Source organism: Meriones unguiculatus, chromosome 10, assembly GCF_030254825.1.
Source record: "Meriones unguiculatus strain TT.TT164.6M chromosome 10, Bangor_MerUng_6.1, whole genome shotgun sequence".
NCBI classification, from domain to species: domain Eukaryota; kingdom Metazoa; phylum Chordata; class Mammalia; order Rodentia; family Muridae; genus Meriones; species Meriones unguiculatus.
Window position 1 is genome coordinate 79,158,834 of NC_083358.1, and position 22,164 is coordinate 79,180,997.

At 39.3% G+C, this 22,164-nt stretch overlaps 1 protein-coding gene across 14 annotated transcripts in view; it reads right to left on the reverse strand.

Annotated features, from left to right (window-relative positions):
- Positions 1-22,164, reverse strand: part of Camk2d (calcium/calmodulin dependent protein kinase II delta) — a 256,393-nt gene that overhangs the window by 45,678 nt on the left and 188,551 nt on the right. For all 14 annotated transcript variants that reach the window (XM_060392779.1, XM_060392777.1, XM_060392782.1 and 11 more), the window contains 5 exons: positions 13,830-13,932; positions 10,427-10,510; positions 2,574-2,668; positions 1,093-1,215; positions 223-306 (listed from right to left, as the gene is read on the reverse strand). In XM_060392779.1, the coding sequence (XP_060248762.1) occupies positions 223-306; positions 1,093-1,215; positions 2,574-2,668; positions 10,427-10,510; positions 13,830-13,932 (489 nt within the window). The remainder of the gene's footprint in view (positions 1-222; positions 307-1,092; positions 1,216-2,573; positions 2,669-10,426; positions 10,511-13,829; positions 13,933-22,164) is intronic.

The window sequence follows — 22,164 nt, forward strand, 5'->3', positions numbered from 1 at the left end:
GAGAGAGAAACCACTGCACACATTGACACATCCAGCCCATGTCCCATCCTGGACTCAATTATGGAGCTCCCTCAGTTTCCCTCAGATCCAGGAGGGAATCAATCTGACTATTGATTTCTACAGTGTCAAAAGTTTTGCTTAAACTTTCCCTTTTAGCAGTTTTCTTTTTACCTTACCAAATCAACCCTCCCATCCCTCCCGCAACAATGTCAAATTTCTTACCTTCAATTTCCGTCTAGCATTAAATTTCTTCAGGCAGTCTACAGTCTCCTGTCTGTGCATCATGGAAGCAACAGTAGAGCGTTGCTAAAAGAAGAGAAGAAAGAGTGACTTGAGGATGTTTAAAATATACCAAAGTCAATAAAAAGTCACAGTTTCATCCAATCTTTACTAAGGGCCTCTGAACGCATATAATCAAATTGCAAGTATTTAACCTTCAAAGTTACCTACAGGAAAGCATGGTTTTACAAAGACTGAGCTCAAACACTGATGAATAGAAGGTACAGAAATGAAGAACATTCATAATCTCTCAGATCACCATTTTAGTGAGCATTTTATCACATTTCTATTAGAATACCTTCCATTTACTTAGCATTATACAACCACCCTAAAAATTTACAGAAGTTTTAGATCCCCTTACAATTTCCTTCATTTTTCCTTAGGGCTTCTTCACAATGTTTGGACTACTGCAGCTATCCGGCATCCTCCCAAAACTATCTCTAGCTTCTAAATTTCACATGTTTCCAAAGCTGCTTAATCATGAAAGAATTGGAATTTGTAAAATTTTTCCTTCTGGGATACAGTAAGCTTTGTTGTCATTTTTTATTCTTTGTTCATGAGTCTTAATAACTGGAATGGGAACTAGTCTAGTCATTCCTGTTACTGTAGCCAATAATTAGCAATTTGTGCAGTTTGGAGTTTGCCACAGGCAATGGTGTTTTTCACTATTATAAAATTCATTTGTTAAATACCTTGAGTGAAAAATACATTAATGTTCATCTTTTCTGCAAGATTATTTTAAAGCTATGAAAAAAAAATGACTAAGAGTTTACTTTTAATTTGGCCTCCAGGGCGTATGGGAAAGTGACTTACACAGATCCATGGGTGTTTCAGTGCCTCAGAGGCTGTGATGCGTTTGGCAGGGTTGATGGTAAGCATTTTGTTGATGAGGTCTTTGGCTTCAGGTGTCACCGTGTCCCATTCTGGTGATGGAAACTTCAAAGATAGAAATTAGCAAAAAGTTTTTAAAAATAGACACACTAAACCAGACATGTTGGTACATGCCTTTAATCCCAACACTAGAGAGCCAGAGACAGAAGGATCAGAAGTTGCAGTCAAGCCTCAGCTATGTGGCAAGATCAAGGGTAGCCTGGTAAGCATGAGATCCTCTTAAAACATTTCTACTCCCTCACAGAGTCAAATGAAGAAAGGCCAAATATATTTCTCATTTCTATAAGCAGTGCACTGATTCATAAAATTTCCCATTATATAAGTTAAATTATATAAAAAATAGATTAATTAATAGTGCTTCTAATGCTACAAAACAGAAAAACTGACAAGATGAAGTTGGTCTTGTTTATTTTTATTTTGGTCCATTGGCTTTGATGTGAGCATGTCTGAAATATTAATGTGTGAATTTCTAAAACACTTAACCAGAAATAATGCTTGCAAGACAGCCATGATCTTGCAAGCCCCATGAGAGACTGGAGAAAGAAATCATCTTGAATTGTCACCATCTCTCATTCTACCCAAAAAGAAACCATTTCTCCATTATGCTGTGATTTGAAGAAGGGTAGATTGTACGTGACAAGTGGCTGGACCAGGAAGCAGATCCAAAGCACCTGCCAAGACAAATTTGCACTCAAAAAAGGTTGTGGTCACCGTTTCATCGTCTGCTGCTAACCAGATCCACCATGGCTTCCTGAATCCCAGGAAACAATTACATCTTAGATGTGTGCTCAGAAAACCGAGGAGATACACCAGAAATTGCAGTGCCCACAGCTGGCCAGTGGCATGAGGCGCAATGCTTCAAAAGTTGAATGAATCAGGCTATGAAGTGTTAAGTCTGTTACAGCCACCAGGCCTCTTCCAAACTGACCAAACATCTTCAAGCATCAAGAAAACACTTCTACAACTAACAAGATGCAGAAAATGCCTTCCAGAAATTCACTGACTCCAGAAACATGAATTTTTATGCAATGGAAATAAACTTATTTCTCGCTGTCAAAAATATATTGACTGGACTGTGATGGTTTCTATTTTGACTAATAAAGATGTACTTACAATGATTTGAAATTCATAGTCTGAAACTCTAAACTTTTTGCACAAACCCAATGGTCATCCTAACTATTTTTGATAATTAATCTTCCTTTTACATGGTAAGTCTATTTTGTACTGACATTAACAGTAGATAGACTGTTCTTCACAGCTTAAGAGAAATTTACCCCAAAATAGTAGATAAATGACAGAATATCAAATTATTAAAAAAAAATATTAACAGCAACAACAACCCTTGCCCTTGGCAGCAAACCAGCCAACCCCCCTCTGAAGTTGCATGGATGCTTATCACATACATCATAAGCTCCAGCCTTGATCTGCTGATAGAGTCTGTGCTGGTCTTCATCCCAGAAGGGCGGGTAGCCCACCAGCAAGATGTAGAGGATGACACCTGAGGGGACCATAAAAGACAACCAGTCAAATGTGGCTGACCAACATGGGATGAGGACACAGAGGAGCACGCTGGGGATGACTTCAGAGAGACGTGCTGTGACTTGTTCTGAAGCCTCCCCTCTTGGGAGGGTGACAGCTCTTCCTTTCTCCCAACGGCTCCACACCGGCCCCTTTGTTAAGCCATCCCAGCGAGCAAAGTGTTGCAAGGAGGCAGGCAGGGCAACTCCTAAAGATGAAATACTCCTGTCATTTTGGAGGACATGTTTTGCCTCCCCGGACACTTTTTCTATATATATTCTATTCAAGGTGAGGCTTAACTTTTAAAAAACTACTTCCTTATTTACTGACAGTGAGGACTTTGGTTGAATGCAGTGTCCTGGTTACAAATTTATACTCTAAATCACCAGTGTCTCTTGGGTTGCTGATAACATCCAAAAAGACATAACCATTGTCTCTTCAATAATCTAAGTTTTCAGAGCTAAAAGTTTTTCAATCAAATAAGCCTCACCAAAGAGTCATATATTATAGGAGAGCAAAAGGAAAGAGGAGGGTAAAATTGGATGCAAAATCCAGTCATAAGCACACAGTTGTAATATAATTTGCAAAAATATGTAACCATAGGCATTGCTGGTACACAGACAGGACCGGCTCCAAGATCGCTTCACAGATATCAAACTCTGTGTATGCTCGGGTCCCATTTATAGAACTGTGGAATTCATTAAGCTATGCAATTCCATGTATTTGAAATAATGTCAGTATTACAAAAGAAATATTTTTTTCTCCACTCCTTGAACCATACATGAGAAGTAAAACTACTGAAAAGGAAGTTTCTTTGCAACTTACTTCTAAAAAATAAGCACAGTATTGGTTATCACCATGACCATCATTACTGCTGAATCATCCGCTCCATCAGATAATAGAAATAATTGAACAGTAAATTAATGTATGGTAAGTCTTCAACAGTACGATTTATAAATTATATTTTTGGCCTTGGTATATGAGTCATGATATTTGTTTTTTAAACTGAATATTATTTAAAATATCTTATTCCATGTTAATCACCGTCCCATTACTCAGGAAAATTGCCAGAGATAATCAGCTTGCAAAGGTGACAGGTTTATTGTACTGTGTCTGTTACAAGTTGTGGTCCATGCTATAGTGGCCACAATGTGCATGTCAGGGGTGCTGATGTGACATATGAATACTGGGTGTCTTTCATGGCCTCAGTGGCCTTTGCTAATCACTGCCTGAATGTTTTACTAGGTAGAATTCTAATTCTATATCACCTTTTAAAAATGGGAAAACCTTTCCCCATTACTTGATTACCCTAAGGTACAGTCCATGTTGGAGAGACTGAGTAATGGCCCATTTCTTTTGACCTTTACTATGCTGCTTTTGAAGTCACTCAATTACTCTTAAGTGTCTCACAAATTTCAGAGTGCCTCCTAGATTTTACCATCATAAACAAATCGATTTAATTTAGTTTTGTTCGTGTGCTTTTGAATCCAGTAAACTATTTTTATTTTTAGCAACCCTGTCACTGTTGCATCTCTGGCAGGCAGAAATGGGCTTCATGTTGGCTCCTGGGTCCTGTGAACACAAACCCAATGTTCTTTAACTTTTTCTTTCTTTATGGAATGACAAGATACTCCTGTCTTTGTGACCAAGATTTGGAAGCAGCTAGTACTACGACTGTAGGAGTGTAACAGTATACCAAAATTAACAGTGACCACTTATGGGTGCTCTGTGGAGACACGCGTATATTGAAAATGAATGAAGAGAGACACAGCGGTGGAACCTACATATCAAAAGAGATTTCAAAGACTAAAGGAAACAAATTAATAACAAACTAGTGAAACAAGAAGGCGGATAGGGAAAACTGAAGACAGCCAGCTATACCAGCTACTGCTATGGAATTTTAGTAAGTTGTACTATTGTCATACTTACAAATGGAGTCCTTTTTCTGTACAGATATAATGACATGAAATTTAGAATAAAGCAATCTCAGAATAGGGGAATAAGCGAGGGTAAGATGACATAACCTCAGATGCTCATCATGCTATTCTCTCCTTTTGTACATTTCAACATTGCTAATGTCAACAGAATAAAAACTTTTTTTTGACACAGTTGGTTTCAGTGTATGACAACAATACAACATATAAAACTCCATAGCAATGGCTAGTATAACTGCTTGTCTTCAGTTTTCCCTGTCCACTTTCTTGTTTAACTAGTTTGTTAATAATTTGTTAAGTGATGCTGCCTGTTTTTTTTTTTTCCTCGTTTATGTATTAATTTGTGCTTGGAAGATGTGAGAGATGTTTGATTAATTAGAGTTTTGGGAAGCACTGATTACTGATTAGGCAAAAAGCCTACGTTATCAAGAATATTCCAAACGTATTTTAATGAAAGCTAATGATAGAAAAAAAAATGATTGAGCCCATAATCCCAGAAATGCTCAAACACTGTAAAGACTGCTCTCATGGAAGAAGAGGTGATGAGAAGCTGCAGTGAAGTTGAAGGAGAAATCTCCAGGACATCTACTTGCCCTTAGCAAGGGAAGCACACTATACTAGGTGCCTCCGGGAGCACCTGAAACACGCATTTAACCAGAGGGCATATGCACGGCTCACCCGCTCATCTTGTAGTGCTCTGAAGATGGAAAGTGCTGAACAGTAATCATGGGCTGGACAGGAACTAGAAAAGTCAAAACCAGCAGGATAAAAGCCATTTCTCAGAAGACAGAACTACCTATGCCACGGAACAGAGTTGGCAAAGATAAATAATAAATGGTCATATTGCCCCAAATAAAAAGTCCAGGTATCTCACCAAGATGATTAAGGGGCACTTACAATAGACTGAATGTCTGAGTTTTCACACACACACACACACACACAAAAAAATTGTATGCTGAAACCCTAAACCCCTTGTGATGTTTTGTGGAAGTGAAAGATAGCTAGTTCACAAGGGTAGGGCTCTCAGGAAAAGAATCAGTGCCCTTTAGAGGTCAGAGCCCTTCTTTATCTGAAGAATAGGAGTAAGAAGTTGGCAGTGTGTAACCTTGAAAACAGTCCTCACTAGAACCACCACTAGCTTCGTCATCTTGGTCTCCCAGCCTCCAGAACTCTGAGCCACACATCTGCACCAGTAACATGCTGCTTTCCTCCTGGAGCCTGACGCCACCTCTCTGCAACCTTTGCTGTATTACGTACAAATTCTAAAATCTGCTGCCCTAAAGGAGACTCTGGCTGGCTTGGTCAGTGGTGCCAAACGTGGCGTTCATCAGAATCACATGGCAAGCTTGGAAAAAATGCAAGATTCTGAGCCTTACCTGACAGACTGGGTTTTTGTTTTGTTTCGTTTTGTTTTAGTTGTCTTTTAAAAAGAAAAGCATTCTATTTAAACAAAGAACATTATGAAATAGATGCATGGTTTTCAAGGGCGCAGCTCAGGGTTGTCGAGTTGGCTCACAGTGTTAAGAGCAGCTCTCCAGAAGCTGTCTCTCAACACTGAAACCTTTTTCTGACTTTGTAATTGAAACTACATCAGATACCGGAACAGAATCACGCAGGGTTTGTCTTTTCATGCTGTTCTTTTAGGTTACTAATGTAATGCCTTTGCGGTTCGTCCATCTGGGAGAGCATGTGAGAACACTGCCTTTCTTTTTAAGGCAACATAATATACTATCATGTATGACACTGTGCTTAACTGTCAGCAGGTATCTTTACCATCTTGTGAATAATGCTACAATGAACACAGGCAGACACAGGTTCTTCAACACTCTGCTTTCAAGTCTTTTAAATATATACCCAGGACTGGGATTGCTAGATCGTGTGACCTCAGAGAATTTTATCCAATACTTCTGGGGCAGGTCCCAGGAAGCTGAACTTTTATTAAGACTTCAGATCATGTGCATACTCTGTGGTTTACAGTTTTAAAAGCACCAAATTCGAGAAATTACACATGCTCAGTCTAGAGACATTTAAGAAAACGTAAAGCATTGTGAACAGTAGGTTAAGGCTTATATTTGTATATTTGTGAGCCAGGCCCTCTGTGTGGTGACTTTTGAAGATTGATAAACAGTGGTGGCCCAGGGTCAGGCAGCTACAGGACAGACAGTAGCAGTTTACTGTCAACTGGGCTGGGATTTCAGACTACCAAAACACTGAGTGTTGACTTATTCCGGCTGAAATATGGAAAAGCTGTTTCCCTGGAGTTATGTGGCTATGGACACACAGTTCACTATGTGAGAAAGAAGAAACATATTCCATAATAGTCCAAAGGTTTGGCCAAAGTCATGGTACATTCTGTGACGGTCAGTGATATACTGTTACTCATGAGCATTCAAAGTGACACCTAATAAGACAGATAAAGTTGTAAGAAGCATAAATATATTCTGGGAGGCAAGCCTATGTTTACCAGCTTCCCCCTCTGCTCTCTGTCCTTTATCTTTAAGGATTTTTTTTTTTTTATGGAAGGAGCTCGATTAAAAGGCAGCAATGCAGTGACATCTATAAACATTTGCTCATCCCAGGAGGGAATTATGGAAGCTGCTTTCTATATAAGAAAACCATTAAATCCAATTTACCATTGGTAATGGCAGCACACAGGGTAATGTTCTAGCTTCCTTTGCGTCTATTGTTTACATTTCACTAATGGACTGGTTGCTTTCAAAGACCAGGTACCACCGGTCAGACCATACTCTGGGACCATAAAAGCAAGGTAACGGTGGTGCTTAGGTCTCCCAAGTGCAGATAAGTGCATGCTGCTAATAGTGCTCAGCTTCCCTTCAGTCCCTCTATCCACGCTGTGCATGCTGCACTCGACTTGGTGTCAACCACCAGTATGGTAACGACTCAGCTATTGGTGCTTTTTTTTTTTTTAAATTGACTAGCATCATTTCTTACTACACAATCCAGTCTCTAGTTTTAAAAAAACAAAACAAGGAAACTAACTGGCAAGAGATAGAGTTGACAAATGAAAAAGGTTACCCTAGAGGTAAACCATAAGCTAAAATTAAAAAGTGATAATCAAGAAGATGCCATTTTATAACTAAAGTAAACTTAATATTTCTTCATGTCACCGGAGTGAGAGGGCAAAACAAAATGGTGAAATGTAAATAATAATAATAATAATAATAATAATAATAATAATAATGCTGTGTCCAGTAGTGGTCGTTTTCTAAATCTGTGCTATGAGAGTATCTAATTGTATACAGCAATGGGTCATGTGGTCTCTGGTGAATTTCTAGACACCTGACTAAAAGATGTCCATGGTCTCTGCATCTCTTCCCTTCTAGTTACCTACTTTCTTTGCTCTGGCTTAAACTCCTGTTTAATTCCTCATAGGCATGTTAATCATTCACGGAGCATCCATGTAAAAACCCGTTCCCACCTACCCCCTCTGGTCACTCATCAAGGCCGAAGACACACAAACACGAGCCAGTGTCTCAAACTCCAGTGATACCTTGGATATTTGTTACAGCAAAGTCCAGTAGGACAGACCGCCCCAAAGGGAGGCAAGTGTGTATGACGGCCTGATGCATCCTGGAGCAGCTGAGAACCAGCCTGTCCCCTAAAAGTAAAGAGCTCTTCAACCAGCTCCAAGCTGGAACTGAGAAAGTAACCACGTCACACTTTGACCTCTCACCGAGGCTTCTTAACCAGGTGTAGATCTTGCTCCCTGCTATAGTTCTTCTGCTACTTAAAGTGAGTCATGCCAACACCTGAAATGCAGACTTGGTTGGGGTCACGGACTCTCTTTATTCATATTTCTCAGGGTGGTCACATGATTAAACTTTTTTCCCTCTGCTTTTCTATCTGGTAGTCTCTTTAATAGCAATTAGGGTGGATGGCCCAGTCTAGCTTTTTAGGCCTCCCAGAGCTGGGATGCTGGCCCTAAAACCCCAGTAACTCCCCTTTTCTTCCAGAACAAGTAACTGACTACATGGTCCTTAAGGAGTTTAAGATGCAAACAGCATTCTATCTATATGACCCCAAACGTCACAGAAATATGACTGTCATATTTTAAAATGTTTTCATGAATATGAGTATATGCCATAAGACCTGTCATTGTCTTGACTCTTGGTCCAAGTCAATCAGCAGAAACAGATCTGGGCTGGGAGCTAATTTAGTGTAAGGGAAATATTTGAGCTATCTACCTCATTAGTATGAAGATTTGGCTAAGAACAGCTTGCACCAGCTCTCACTCAAAGGCACCTTGGAGTTCCTTTTAGAAAACAGCTTTAGGAAGGCAGAGGAAAGGAGCACTTGGGATACATCTAGGACTTTAGGCTTTGAATGGGTGTCACTTCCGAACCTTGAGAATGACGATGCCTGTTTACATTTCACACTGCTTTACACACTGTAAAACGTTTATCCTTACCATGTTTCTTGTCTGACCCTCACACAGCTCTGTGAGGGTATATTTTACAAGCAAAACAAAGAAAGAAAAAAAAAACACTCAGTATTAGAGTCAGCACAAACCTGAGACTGGCAGGCAGGCAGGAGTACAAACACAGCCCCTTCTCATAACTGCCTTTTTGGATATGGGGGGAACTCAGAACACATAGGATTCCATCAGTTTGCCATTAAATATCAAGATGTTGTTAGGGCCATAAAGCAGACCAGGAATGGAGTGTGGGATCCTATATCACTCCAACATAGAGATTCCCTTTAAACTAAAACTGAATCTGTGAAGTTATTTCCAGAACCTATAAATCAATATCTGAATCAGCGTCTTCTAGGTTTGCCGACAAGCACGGCACTGAAACATGCCTGCAGCACACCACGGCCAGACTTTAGCAGTTCACACCTATTTTTAGATAGTGGCAAGGAGGCTGTGGAGAACTTAGAACACTAGGTTGTGCTGAGAGCCTTAGTAGAAAAATACTTCAGAGCGACCTGCAGCATTACTTCAGTCTTATTTCAGTCTTCCGCCTATTTGAAGAATATGTCAACACGTAAATTTATTATTATAAGAAATGATGTTGCAATTCTCCCCATTGTATGGCTAAGTCTGCACAGGATTTCTTTTCTTTTGTTTTTTTTAACTAAGAATGGCAGAATAAGGCTGGGATTAGACTTCACTCACTCATTATTTTCAAGATTTACTCTCATTCTTGTGATTCTTGCCAAGTGTCCTAGGCAAATAGTTTTTGTTGGAAGAACTGGTTGGCTTGGTAGTGTAAGCACATAGCTACTGCAAGGCTCTCCACATCTCCGTTCTCAGTGTTCCAAAATAAACCACTGGTGTCACCGGAGAACTTCTGGAAATGTCAGTTTGCCTACTCCAGACCTAATCAAAAACACAGAGATCCATGCTTTCCCCGCCTCCCCGCTAGTCTTTCAGTAGACGAGCGTTTGAGAAGTTCTGAGATCAAGTCTCCCAGCACGGCTTGCTACAGAGTATGTGTACCCTTCTCCCAATGTAGGTGAAATCTTTAACCCTACTTTGAGGAAGTTAAAAGTGAAGCCTTTGGTAGGAAAGAGGCTTCATGACTCAGATTAATGCTGTTATGAGAGAGACTCTTACCACGTGTGAACTCACATAAAAAATGGGTATCTATGAATTCAGAGGCGCGCCCTTGCCTGACAGCACACTTACAGGCACTGCGACCTTAGGGTTTGCAGTTTCTAGGGTCATCAGCAATACTTTTTAGTTGTTTAAGCCGCCCAGTGTCTGCCGTTTTGTTGCTGCAGCCAAAACTGAGCAAGACACTGATCTATTATGAAACATGTTTGAAAACATGATTTCTTACCACACGCCCACATATCCACTGGTTTTCCATAAGGATCTTTACGTAGGACTTCTGGAGAAAGATACCCAGGTGTGCCAGCAAAACCTAGGGCAGACAGATGCTCATGAGTCAGGGTTAGCATGACAACAGCAATAGGAAATGACCAACTAAGATAAAATGCTTTGGGGGCTTCTTTAACTGAAGAAAAGCTCTGTTTGTCCTACCTCGTAGCTTAGTTGAACACACACACACACACACACACACACACACACACACACACACGAGGTGTGGAGGTCAATCTACTATGATATGTAGTCTCTGTGATATGGTGACCTTTTTTAGATTTTTTTTTTTTTTTTTACATCAGCCATATAGAAGTTCAAACTAAAACTGTGAAAAAAAAAATGAGAAAACTGAGGGTAGATTAGTTCTTTGCAAAAGGTGATATCTAAATGCCCATGATAATCAGTCATCTTTAAAGAGAAACTTGGGACATCTACATACTAAGGACAAATCAAAAGCAAACTTTCAGAAAATATTTTGTAAAACAAATATCTTTTGGGAACAGGGCCATGAGGCCTACCAGTAAACTGAAGGACTCATTCTGAGAAGGAATAAGCCCAGAAAAATATCAGTTCAATGTGTACTAATAAAGATCCAGGGTGTATTTATAACTGGCAACTAAGAGAAGACTCAGGGACACTCAGATGAATCACCCCTGAATGATGACCAAGGAGGCCTCCAGCTTCAGAAGACACAGTGAGTGGGGCTGGACAGCAGAGAAGGCTCCGTGTTATACAAAGCAGTGTAGAATGCAAAAAGGAACACTTAAGCAACAATAAAATCTGTGCCTGGACTCCAGTGGAAAATATTTTCCACTTCTGAAAATGAGTTTTTCAAATAAAGAATATTTAAAAATAACAAAGGTAACCATTTTCATTTGAAAGTGTTCTTTCAGAAGGCAAAAATGGAAAAAAAGGAAAGTCTCTTGAAAAGAACACTCCATAGCAGTTCCTCCAACCATAAACTAATAACTAATGCTGAGTTTCGGTATTTACTTACTAGTAGGCTAAGAATCCAAGAAATAGATTGTTCCTCATTTCTACAATGAACTTCTACTACATATAAAATAAATAGTCTAAGAAAGAAGATATATGACCGAGATATTTATCTAGCAAAATTAGATTAAATAAAGGCCAAGGATTTTTTTTTTATTTGCCTAAACTTCATTCATTTTATGACTTTTCTCGTTTTCTGTTTGGAAGAAGGGGGTGGATCATGAGAATGGACTCCAGGGCAGGCACCTTCTGCATAGCTTAAGTTTTACAAGGCTCACCATTAGCCTACTGAGGTTCCACTGCCTGAGGCACAAGGAGGGTATAATGTGGTGTCCCTGAGAAGCAGCAGTGGGTACAACTGCAGAAGGCTCCCCAGTGTCCCCGGTGTACCCTATATTGTACTTGCCCTTTCCACACTCACCGCCCCCTCTCAACTCTTCATGAATGATGCACAAAGAGACTCCGGTGAAACTCATCTAAAGTTCTGATAAAGACCAGCGTCCTGAGTGTGTGCTTTCAAATCCCACTTAGACACCAGATACGGCTTTGTTTTGAGCACCTGACCTGACTAGCCTCTTTCAGGCCTCTTGGAAGTGAACTTCTCATTCTTATAACGATGCCAATATCTGAGTCCCATTTTTGTTCCGTCATCATTCTCATTAGATGTCTATATTTGTCTCTCCCAATCTCGCTCTTTTGTATGCCATCCAGTTAGTCCTTAATTTAAAACTATTAAATTTAAATTTGCCTTAAGCAACCAAGTCATAATTGATGGCCATGAGCAGACTGTTAACAACACTCTCCTTCAAAAAAGAGATAGAATAAAATTACTACATAAGAGTGAGAAATGAAAAGTTTGTCAAGATTGAGGGCGGTGGCACACATGTATAAAATCCCAGCATCTGGGGCACTGAGATCAGAGGATTGTGATTTTAGCACCAACCTGGGCTACACGTGAGAAAATAAGGAGGCAAGCAAGCAAGTAAATAAATAAATAAATATTACAGATATTTGAGCCCTCACCCTGAGACTAATAGGCCAAGAGAATGCTATCATTCTTACTCTTACTGAGAACCTCCCATCACTTGAACTGTCACTTGGCTCTAGTCTAAATGTTCAGAATCATACACCCAAATGCATGGGTTTCAGGAAACAGTGCACTATACAATGTCCTCATGAATACAGCTTGCTGGAGCACAGCAGGCAAGATCTTCATCACGAGATTTAGCTCCTAAGGATGTAGGATTGTTACGCTATATACTATCAATGTTAATAAAAACGTGCTCTCTCCAGAGATAACATGGCTTTTACTTCGAAGAACTAAAAGAGCTATCAAAACAGACAACAAAGAAAGAAACAGAAAAAAAAAAAGAAAGAAAGAAAGAAAGAAAGAAAGAAAGAAAGAAAGAAAGAAAGAGAAATACTAACTTTTGGAAATGTAACCATTAGATTATCTTCCCCACTTGATATTTAAAATGAGAGACATAACAGCAACTAAGTAATTCTTTACTTCCATGAGGCAAACTCATGGTAATGATCCTCTGTTGCCCCAGCAACAATAAAATGTTAAAAACATAATGAAGATACCATTTGCATCCAGTTCCTTAGGAGAATGGGATATATGAGCATGTTTCTGTGGTACTTTAATTTTACAATTTAATGAATGTGCTCCATAGAATATTAATTCTCACAGTTTTGACCAGTATCCAAAAAGACCAGGATTAGAGAGTGAGAAGTGAATGAAAGGAAACCAAGTGCGTGGAATTAAAAACGAGAATAAAAATAAAATTAAACCATTTTTACATCTTGCATTATGCGCTAGTATGCGTGTGCCAGAAGACAAGCTCAGGTGTAGTTTCTCAGGCACTAGCCACCTTGTTTCCTGAGACGGGGTCTCTCAATGGTCTGCAGTTCACCAGTCACGCCAGGCTGGCAGCCAGTGAGGCCCCAGGTCCCGCTGTCTGTCTCGTTCTCGTTAGTGTGTGTGTGTGTGTGTGTGTGTGTGTGGTGTTATAAACATGTGCTACCATCTCCAGATTAAAATTTTAACATATTATTTTCTATTACCGTGAGGAGCATGTGCTCGCCTCCACAGCACGCTGCACGCTGCCTATTCATTCTCAGAGCAGAACCTATTTGACCACAGACGTTTTGTTTTCAACGTAAAAGACCTTGTTCTCTCAGTATTTTCTCTTAAGATATTTCCTGACGATAGAGCAATTTGATACCAGGACCACTGCCTTAAAATCAGTGAACACACTGGTAAGCTGACCGTCAGCACCTTCCTGTGGCTACAAAATGGGGTTAGGAGCCAGGGCTGCAGGCTGGGAGAGCACAGTAGCATGAAGGAGGTAGTCCTTACTCACCAAACCACGCCTGCTGATCGCCTTGAACTTCTATGGCTAAGCCAAAGTCTGCCAGTTTCACAGCTGCTCCTTTGGATTTGCTAGCTAAAAGCAAATTCTCAGGCTTTATTTAGAAAGAAAAGAGAGAGAGAGAGAGAGACTAAAGTGAGAATCTATTTTAAGTAACTACTTAAAATTACCAACATTCGTACAAGATTAAACGGGGTGGGGGAGGGGGTCTGGGAAAGAAACTCATGCACTGTTGTCACGGGTGGAGATTTCCATTCCTAAACCCCAGGGAAAGTGTGGTTAGAAAACGGTGGAGAGCAGTCATGTGCGCAGGCTTCAGACAGATGCACCAGGCACTGCAGAGGCAACAGGGAGGGATGCAGTTAGTGGAGCGTCGGCCTTCACCTGCCCACATGCCTTCAAGGACCACTCAGGGAGCACACTGGCCACGGCCACGGACTCAGAACAGCACAGACAGTTTCAGCAGGAGGAGACCTAGCAAAACGATAACCAGAGTTGCACCAGACCTACAGACATTTGGCAAAAGAAACTGCAAATTAAGTCCCACTTGATTTTGAGAGTTTGGACTCAAATGAAGCGATTTTGATTCCTCAGTGTTTCCAAACAATTTCTGCACAAGTTCTGGAGACATACTCAGAATTGGGTACTAAAATGGCTGTCTTTAAGAATCTGCTTCTCCTTAAAAGCAGAAAAAATATACTGTTTGCCAAATGTTATAGTTAGCGTTAAGCAAAACTTCATAAGCCACTTTTTTTTTACCATGTAATTAACATTCCTGTAAAATGTGACTAAGATGTTACACAGATATCTATTCTCCCACCTAAAATACTGTGACAGAGAGACATTTTTCTTTGGCATCGGTCATTCCTCAAGGACTGATAAGTCAGTCTTGGCATGAGGCTGTGTCTACACCATTGCTTCCCAACCACATTGGAATTTTGAAAACAAGCATGGAGACAGAGCCTGTGACTTCTGTGGCGTTCCTTGTGGATTTTTAAGACTCGGAGTGGGGAGATGGTTAGGGAAAGTGTTGAGTATTACGTACAGTAAAGCCTAGCCCACCCAGACATCCGGATAAACACGACTAGACTGGCATACATATGGGAGAATGGTTCAAGTTTTTCCTGTTTTGGGATAAAAATCAGTGAATTTGAGTCTAGGTCTCCACTGAAACAGTTGGGAAACAATGGCCATCCCAAGCACCAAAACCATTCTCTGAAAATTGGAAAACTTTATCAGCCAAATGATTTTGTTTACTTGTTGACAAACAAGAAAGCTCATAGCTTCCATCCATCAAGTTGACTCCTCTCTCTTCGTTGGATTTGTCAATTTTTGTGGATTGTTTTGGACTTGTGTAAACACAGCCTAAACCAGTATTTGTTAATCAAGCCAGCCATGCAAAGTAGCAAAACCCATAAGCAGAACTTAGAAGGAATTAGGTTAAATCTATAAGAAATGAGAGCGTGAGCAAGCAAGTTTTAATTAAATACCAGAATTCTTCAGGCGATTGCTGCTCACTGCCATCAGATTCACTATTCTTATGACCACTGGAAATGTGAAAGGACCTTCGTAGCTTTTCAGGGCTGACGTATGGTTTGAACCACCTCAACACTAAAGGGCATCATTTAATTTAGAGTTTGAGATGAAGATGTTTCAAGATTATAAAAGTGCCCCATGTTCATAAAACTTTTATTATGACTTGGTGTTTGAAATTGGAAACCTGGATATTTGTCAGTGTGCTAATATATTTAATCAGGCTAAATGTATTCACTTTTGAAAATTTAATTTCACAACTAAAATTTATGATCAACTACCTTCCATTTTCTAGTTTAATCAACATAATTTTCTATTCCTTATTTATGGAATGAGTAACTTGGACCAAGCACATTGAACTGTTGATTCTCCTTGCTTGGAAACTTTACATTCCAAAAGATTTCAGAGATATCAGAAATGTCTGTTAATATATATTCAATCTAATTTGCCAACCACAGACTCGTTCATGTAAAGAGTTCCAATCACTTCAGAAATCACGGTCATTTTAGGATCTTTAAGTCTAATGGTATAGAATTTACTTGAGCAAATGCCAGTGAGTAAACTCTTTTAAAATTTTAGTGGGTAAACTCTTTTAATATTTAATGTGCATTCACTCTTAGCACTACACTGAAAAGCTTCTGGGCAGACTCCTAAAAGCCAAGTCTCTGGCAGCCAGAAAAAAAAAAAATGTATGCCTTAGAGTTTAATCACACATAGCCTCTGAATGACTGGGGCAGTATTCAGAGCTAGAGATGACATAGAAGGCCTCACTCTAGGACCTGTGAATCATAAAAAAAAAAAAAGACTCCACTGAGATAGGGGTTTCACCTGACACCCATGAAGACTGTTCAGCGGCAGCTATGTACAGGAGAAGGCAGGCCTACTTCTAAGGGATAGGATACATTTAAAAAGTGACAGCACTGAGATGGTTTTGCATCTGTGTGTATCACTTAGGCAAACCTAATGTAGAAATTACGAATGGAAGCGGAAAAGTTGGAACAGGTATTGATGTTATTAAAAGAATCTGCTTTTTAATATTTCACTCTAAGACTGCTTCAAGTGGCTAGCTTTAACAAAACCCTAAGTACATCACACAGATTTTATTCTCATCGAGTTTCTTTAGAAAGGCCAGTTAGAATAATTTTTGTAACAAGGTCTGTGAGACTGCAGGAGGCTGACTCACTAATAATTTCTAAAGAAAGTTGTCATATGAGTTTTGGGTTTTCTTGAATCACTATCACTCCTAACCTTTGACTATACTGTACTATTAAAGTCCACTGCTGAGTAGTTCAAACTCTGCATGCCAAATAAAGGAATATATTTGTGACCAGGTTACATCGAGGCAGGAAAAAAAATGTTGCTGAATGCATGGTTGCCTTCTTAGTAAGGATTTCCACCATGTGCCATTTGCAATTATTCCATTGTTTTGACTTCCTAGGATGAATGTGACAGGCAGGGTCAGAAGAACAGACCTTCCAACACACCTGCACATAAACACAGACTCAGCAACAAGAAGGAACTGGGAAGAATGATGACTTAGGGAAAAAAGTGAACACTGATACTGCAGACTTGGGCAACCCATGAACCAGTGTCATTGACTGATCAATTCCTTCATCTCTCAAATAATATTACGAGGCTACTGAATTGCATGTCATGAAAATATCTAGTGTATTTGTATCATTAAGAACATTAGGTATTACAAGCCCCCTGCCATTTCAATGTGCGCTAACATTTTCCATCTATAATGCATGTTCAAAACTGAAGAAATGTTCACATAATTTCTATCTTACCCTATATATTTAGCCTATGTAATTCCTATGTATACTATGCAGTGACCTCTACACTCTTACAATGTGATCACTTTTTAGGCTGGTTTTAAAATAGATTCTCCTGACATTCTCACACATAGGTTCCTTCCCCACCCCATTGCTTCCTAATGGTGCAGGATTTTCCATGACATCTGGTCTCAGTGTCAACAACCATTTATAGCATATCAGCTGCAATGAGCAGCAACTGTGTGCAAGTTTTGTTGTGTGTTTCCATATGGATATGAAAGCAATAGCTTTCAGGATGATGTAAAGACTTATTGAAATTATTAAAATATCTTAAAGTACTTAAGCAAGTTATAGTCACCTTTAGAACTTGTGGAGACTTGGAATAGAAAAAAAAAAAAAAACAAACCTAAGCCCCCCAGTTTATAAAGGTAGAGATGTCCCAAAAGAAGAGTCCAGTACTTGATGCTAGATTTCTTAATGTCTATACATTTTGAAGCTCGTGTGTGTGTGTGTGTGTGTGTGTGTCTTTGTGTATAATGTGTGCATGCACCTTTGTGCACAGAGAAGACAATGTGGAGTGTTTTGCTCTATTACGCCCCACTTTTGTTGTGATGGTGTCTTTCATTGAGCACGGGGCTTAGTGACTGTGTAGGCTGGCTAACCAGTGACCCCTGGGATCCTGTCTGTACCTCGGAGTGCTGGCATCACAGGAAGGCTGTACCAGGCTTTTGCAAGCCCTTTACCCACTGAGACACCTCCTCAGCCCCAGGATTCCTCCTTTACATATATGGTACTTTTGGTGGTTTGAATGAGAATGGCCCCCAGAGGCTTACAGATGTGAATACTTGGTTACCAGAAAGCAGCACTACTTGAAAGGGTTAGGGATTAGGAGGTGTGGCATTACCGGAGGAAGTGTTTTGTGGGGGTGGAGTGGGAGGTGGAGGTTGGCGGTATTTAGATTTTAAAAAGCCCATTCTAAGCACATAGTCTCTCTCCCTGCTACAGCATCATGCTCCCCACCTTGTGATGACAATGGATTATACCTCTGGAACTGTGAGCAAACCCCAATTAAATGCTTTTTTTTTTAAAGAGTTGCTGCAGTCATGGTGACTTTTTACAACAATAAAATACTGACCAAGACAGTACTGATATTCCATTCTGATGGTATAAAATGGTTCCTTTCCATAAGGCAGTCTGCTTGGTAGGTATTTGAAACAACTTTTGAAGTAATCAAAAATAATTTCCCACCTACATCTAAATAAAATTAGGGAAATCTTAGGAAACACAGACATAATTGTAGTCTTGAGTCTTTAATTTGTATTATCTTTATTAAGAAGCTAATCTGGAAATGGCACCTGTCACATGAGCATTATTCACAGGGCTTATCTGATATACATGTAATCCCTGTCTATACATGATAAGACTCAGTCATTAGTAATATACATGTCAAGTGAGCAATTTACTAGTAACATTTTTATTTTTATTGTAAAATGTCAAATGAGTTTATTGTGACATATTACTTGATTGTTAAATTCCCCTATATACTATTTGTAATATTTTTTAAAAGTCTTTCAAAATTCCTTTTTTTTTAAAAAAAAAAATCTCAACAATCCAACCAGAAGATAACTATTCTCTGTTTCAGTATGTTTTCATCTTCTGCTAAGAGACTGTTAGCAATGCTCCCAGAAATGAACTTAGTGGAATTTTGCACGAGCTGAAAAGTTTGAATGCCACCTTCACTTATTTCATTTACACGGTTTTAGTTTTCCTTTATTTTATTCTATTTTTACAGGAGTGAATTCCTGATTTTATATGCTGAGAATAGGGAACTACTAAGTTTTTCAATCAGGAACCCACCCTTGTAGTACCATGCACGGGCAAGCAGACTCATGAGAGACGCTCCTCATCCCACTCCTGTCTCCTACTTCACTTCCCCTTGTGAGCGTACCTCGATGCGCTGAATGAGAGAAGCATAGTGTAACTGGTGTGACTGTGCCTACAGCTACTGCTTTGCAACAGCATCACACACCCTAGACACACAATAAACGACAGAACGACCCCTAATGTATGGGTTTCCACCTACATTCTTTCTAAGATAGCGCCACAAATCCTATTCAGAAGTGATTTCCTTTAAGCTTTTCTCCAAAGACGGTTCGGAGGAAAAAAAATGGGACAAGCAAAAAAACTGTAGCTACTCAAAATTTAGGATTCACAATGTCATGTATCTACTACACATAGCTAACCAAAACTTCCTGAGTGATTTGCATTACTCCCAGTCTAGGAAAACTAATTTCTTTCTACTCCAATCATAAATTTCTATGAGGTAGTTTTAAACATCTGCCGAATTAAAGTGCCCGCCTATCTGTCGTCTGTCTGTCTATCCTAATATCCTGTTCATCCATCAATTCATTTACCCTTCCATCACTATGTTTTCCTATCTACATGATGATTCTTCTATTACATGTTACTCAGAAAATAGGCCATTACGAAAGCAGAATCTTCTGCTGATGGAAACACAGGGCTTTGTTTTTTCAGCTAATAGCTTCAATTATGTCATGAAGCTTCCTAGTTTCCAAGTAACACTATAATCTAATCACTACTGTTAGAAACTCTAATCCTATCTAGCTACGAATCAATGGTCCCACAACTGGATACAGTAAACACTGTTGGACATAAAATACATGTCCACTGAGAACAGCCAGATGGAGACAGATCTCCCTTAATCTTGAGCCATCTCCTGCTTCTTTACCCCATTCTGCCTACTGTGCCTTAGTCTTGGTTCTGGATCCTAATAATTTTGTGTCTTATAGATTCCAGATGTTAGCAGTTAATCAAGTATTCAAAATAGTGAGTGTTATTGTTATTTTTAAGATAGTTATTCTTCTTATGGGTAACCTATAATTAAGATTGCTCTTACATTATAAATGTGCTTTATAAACATTTATTCTTTTATTTGAATTTTATCTGTTTCTGAACTGAAGAAGTATGTTAAGATTCTTTGCAAGACACTGCTGAGTCACACAGCTGTTGGTATAAAAGTATCTTAAAACAGAGAGCAGCCCTAAGTACCTTTGATAATGATAATAAACACAGCACTGCCATGTTTTCCTCTAAGTGATTTAAATGAACTAACCTACATGCATTCAGCATTTGAATTCTATGTGAACTAACATACAAATTGGAATAAAGAAATCAAAACAGAAGGTGTAGGAACCATGAGGGAAACTTTTGCTTTAAAGCCTGGTGCTGAGCGTCTTTATATTTGACTGTATTGGCAAATGTGGTGCTCCCGGCAGTGTGACTTATACATAGAAACTACATTCCACATAGAGGAATAAAACCAAGTCAGGGGCTTAACGCATTTACACACGCGTGCATGTAGTGCCTTTATTGTACAAATTTTAAACTCTATTAGTATGATTAGGAAGTGGTGTACTGACAAGCTCTGAGAGGCAGGCTTGGTAGGAATCTATACAAGTCATCAATTTGACAAAACTAGGCCAGCAATTACAGAAATTACAGTAAGTGCTGTCAAAAGTCCATCTCTATCTTTTCTGAAGATCAGAGTGGCAGGATGGAGAAAACAGGGTACATAGCACACCAGTTCTTTTGGTAGTAAGCCTTGCTAGATAGCGTTTGCCTGGATTTTTGATTATTTGGTTTAGATATTATGTCAGAGAACCGTTTCCTTCACAGCCAATGTCTCAGGCCACTGCCGTTTTTTATATGTATGTATGTATGTATGTATTTATTTATTTATTTATTTATTTATTTTAAAGCTCCAGTCTTTGAAGGGCTTGGCTGAGTCTGTATACGTAACAGCAAACCCATGTCCTGATCCCATAAAATACGCCATAAGATTGAGGGAAGAGAATTCCCGCTTTCCATGTTTGGCTTTAGAATATACATATGGTCGTATCAGTGCAGTTAAAATGTTTCAAGTGGATGTTAGGGAATCTGATGAGAGAGCGCCAACAGTGTGTGTATCCACCCAAGCCCACTGGACAGGTAAGAAGTGGGTGCTGACAGGTAACACAAAGGGGTTCAGACTCCTGGCAGGGCATTAACAAATTTTTGAAACAGTTGCCCAAGATGGGACTTTTCAAAGGCACACCCTATTTTTCTTTATCCTAACAGGTATACATGGTAAGTCTTAGGAAATGTGCACCATCCTATCTTTACTCTTCTATAGAAAACACCCTCAACCGCAGCTTTGCATTTCATAGTTAAAAATTCTCAGAATCAACTGAAATAAAAAAAAAAAATTCTGGAACACAAAACCATCGTTTTGGTCAAATCATACCTTCACATGAAAACACTGGGTATTTAGATGCAGATTCGCATTGAACATTAAGGAAAACTACAGACTCATAGTTTAATACAGTCCCAGAAGTGTGTGTGTGTGTGTGTGTGTGTGTGTGTGTGTGTGTGTCCAGGTCCTTCCACTGAACAGCACATAGCCTCGGTACTGATGCCTAGAAATGCTCGGGTTGCAAACGAAGAATTGAAACTACAATACACCGTGCAGCACACTGACTTACTTTCCAACACCTGTGGCTTTATTTCATTTCCTATTGTAGGCTTCATCGTTTCTCAGCAATATTACAAGTGAAACTAGAGTGATGACAGACTGAAACAGAAAATTAGTGGAAGAGTCCTCTAAACTATCTCATTCTAGGTGACCTAAAGTTTTCTTGTTCTTGGTGGTAACAGGAACTCTGAAAAGTCTTACATGGAGATAAACACAATCTTTATGTATATAAACACATGTTCTGTATGCTTGATCTGATACAATCTTTTTCCTTCTTTATTTTTAGTAGATTGTATTGTCTTGGCTTTTAGAAATACAAATGAAGAGTGTAGGCATGAAACCTATGCTCTTAGAACTCCAGGAATTAATGGTTGGGGAAAGAGTTCAGAGTTCAAAATGGCACCCAACCTCTGCAGCAAGGCCTGTGTTTAGAATTTTGAAAATTATTTCTATGTTAGATACAAAGTAAAAATGTAAAATATCATGC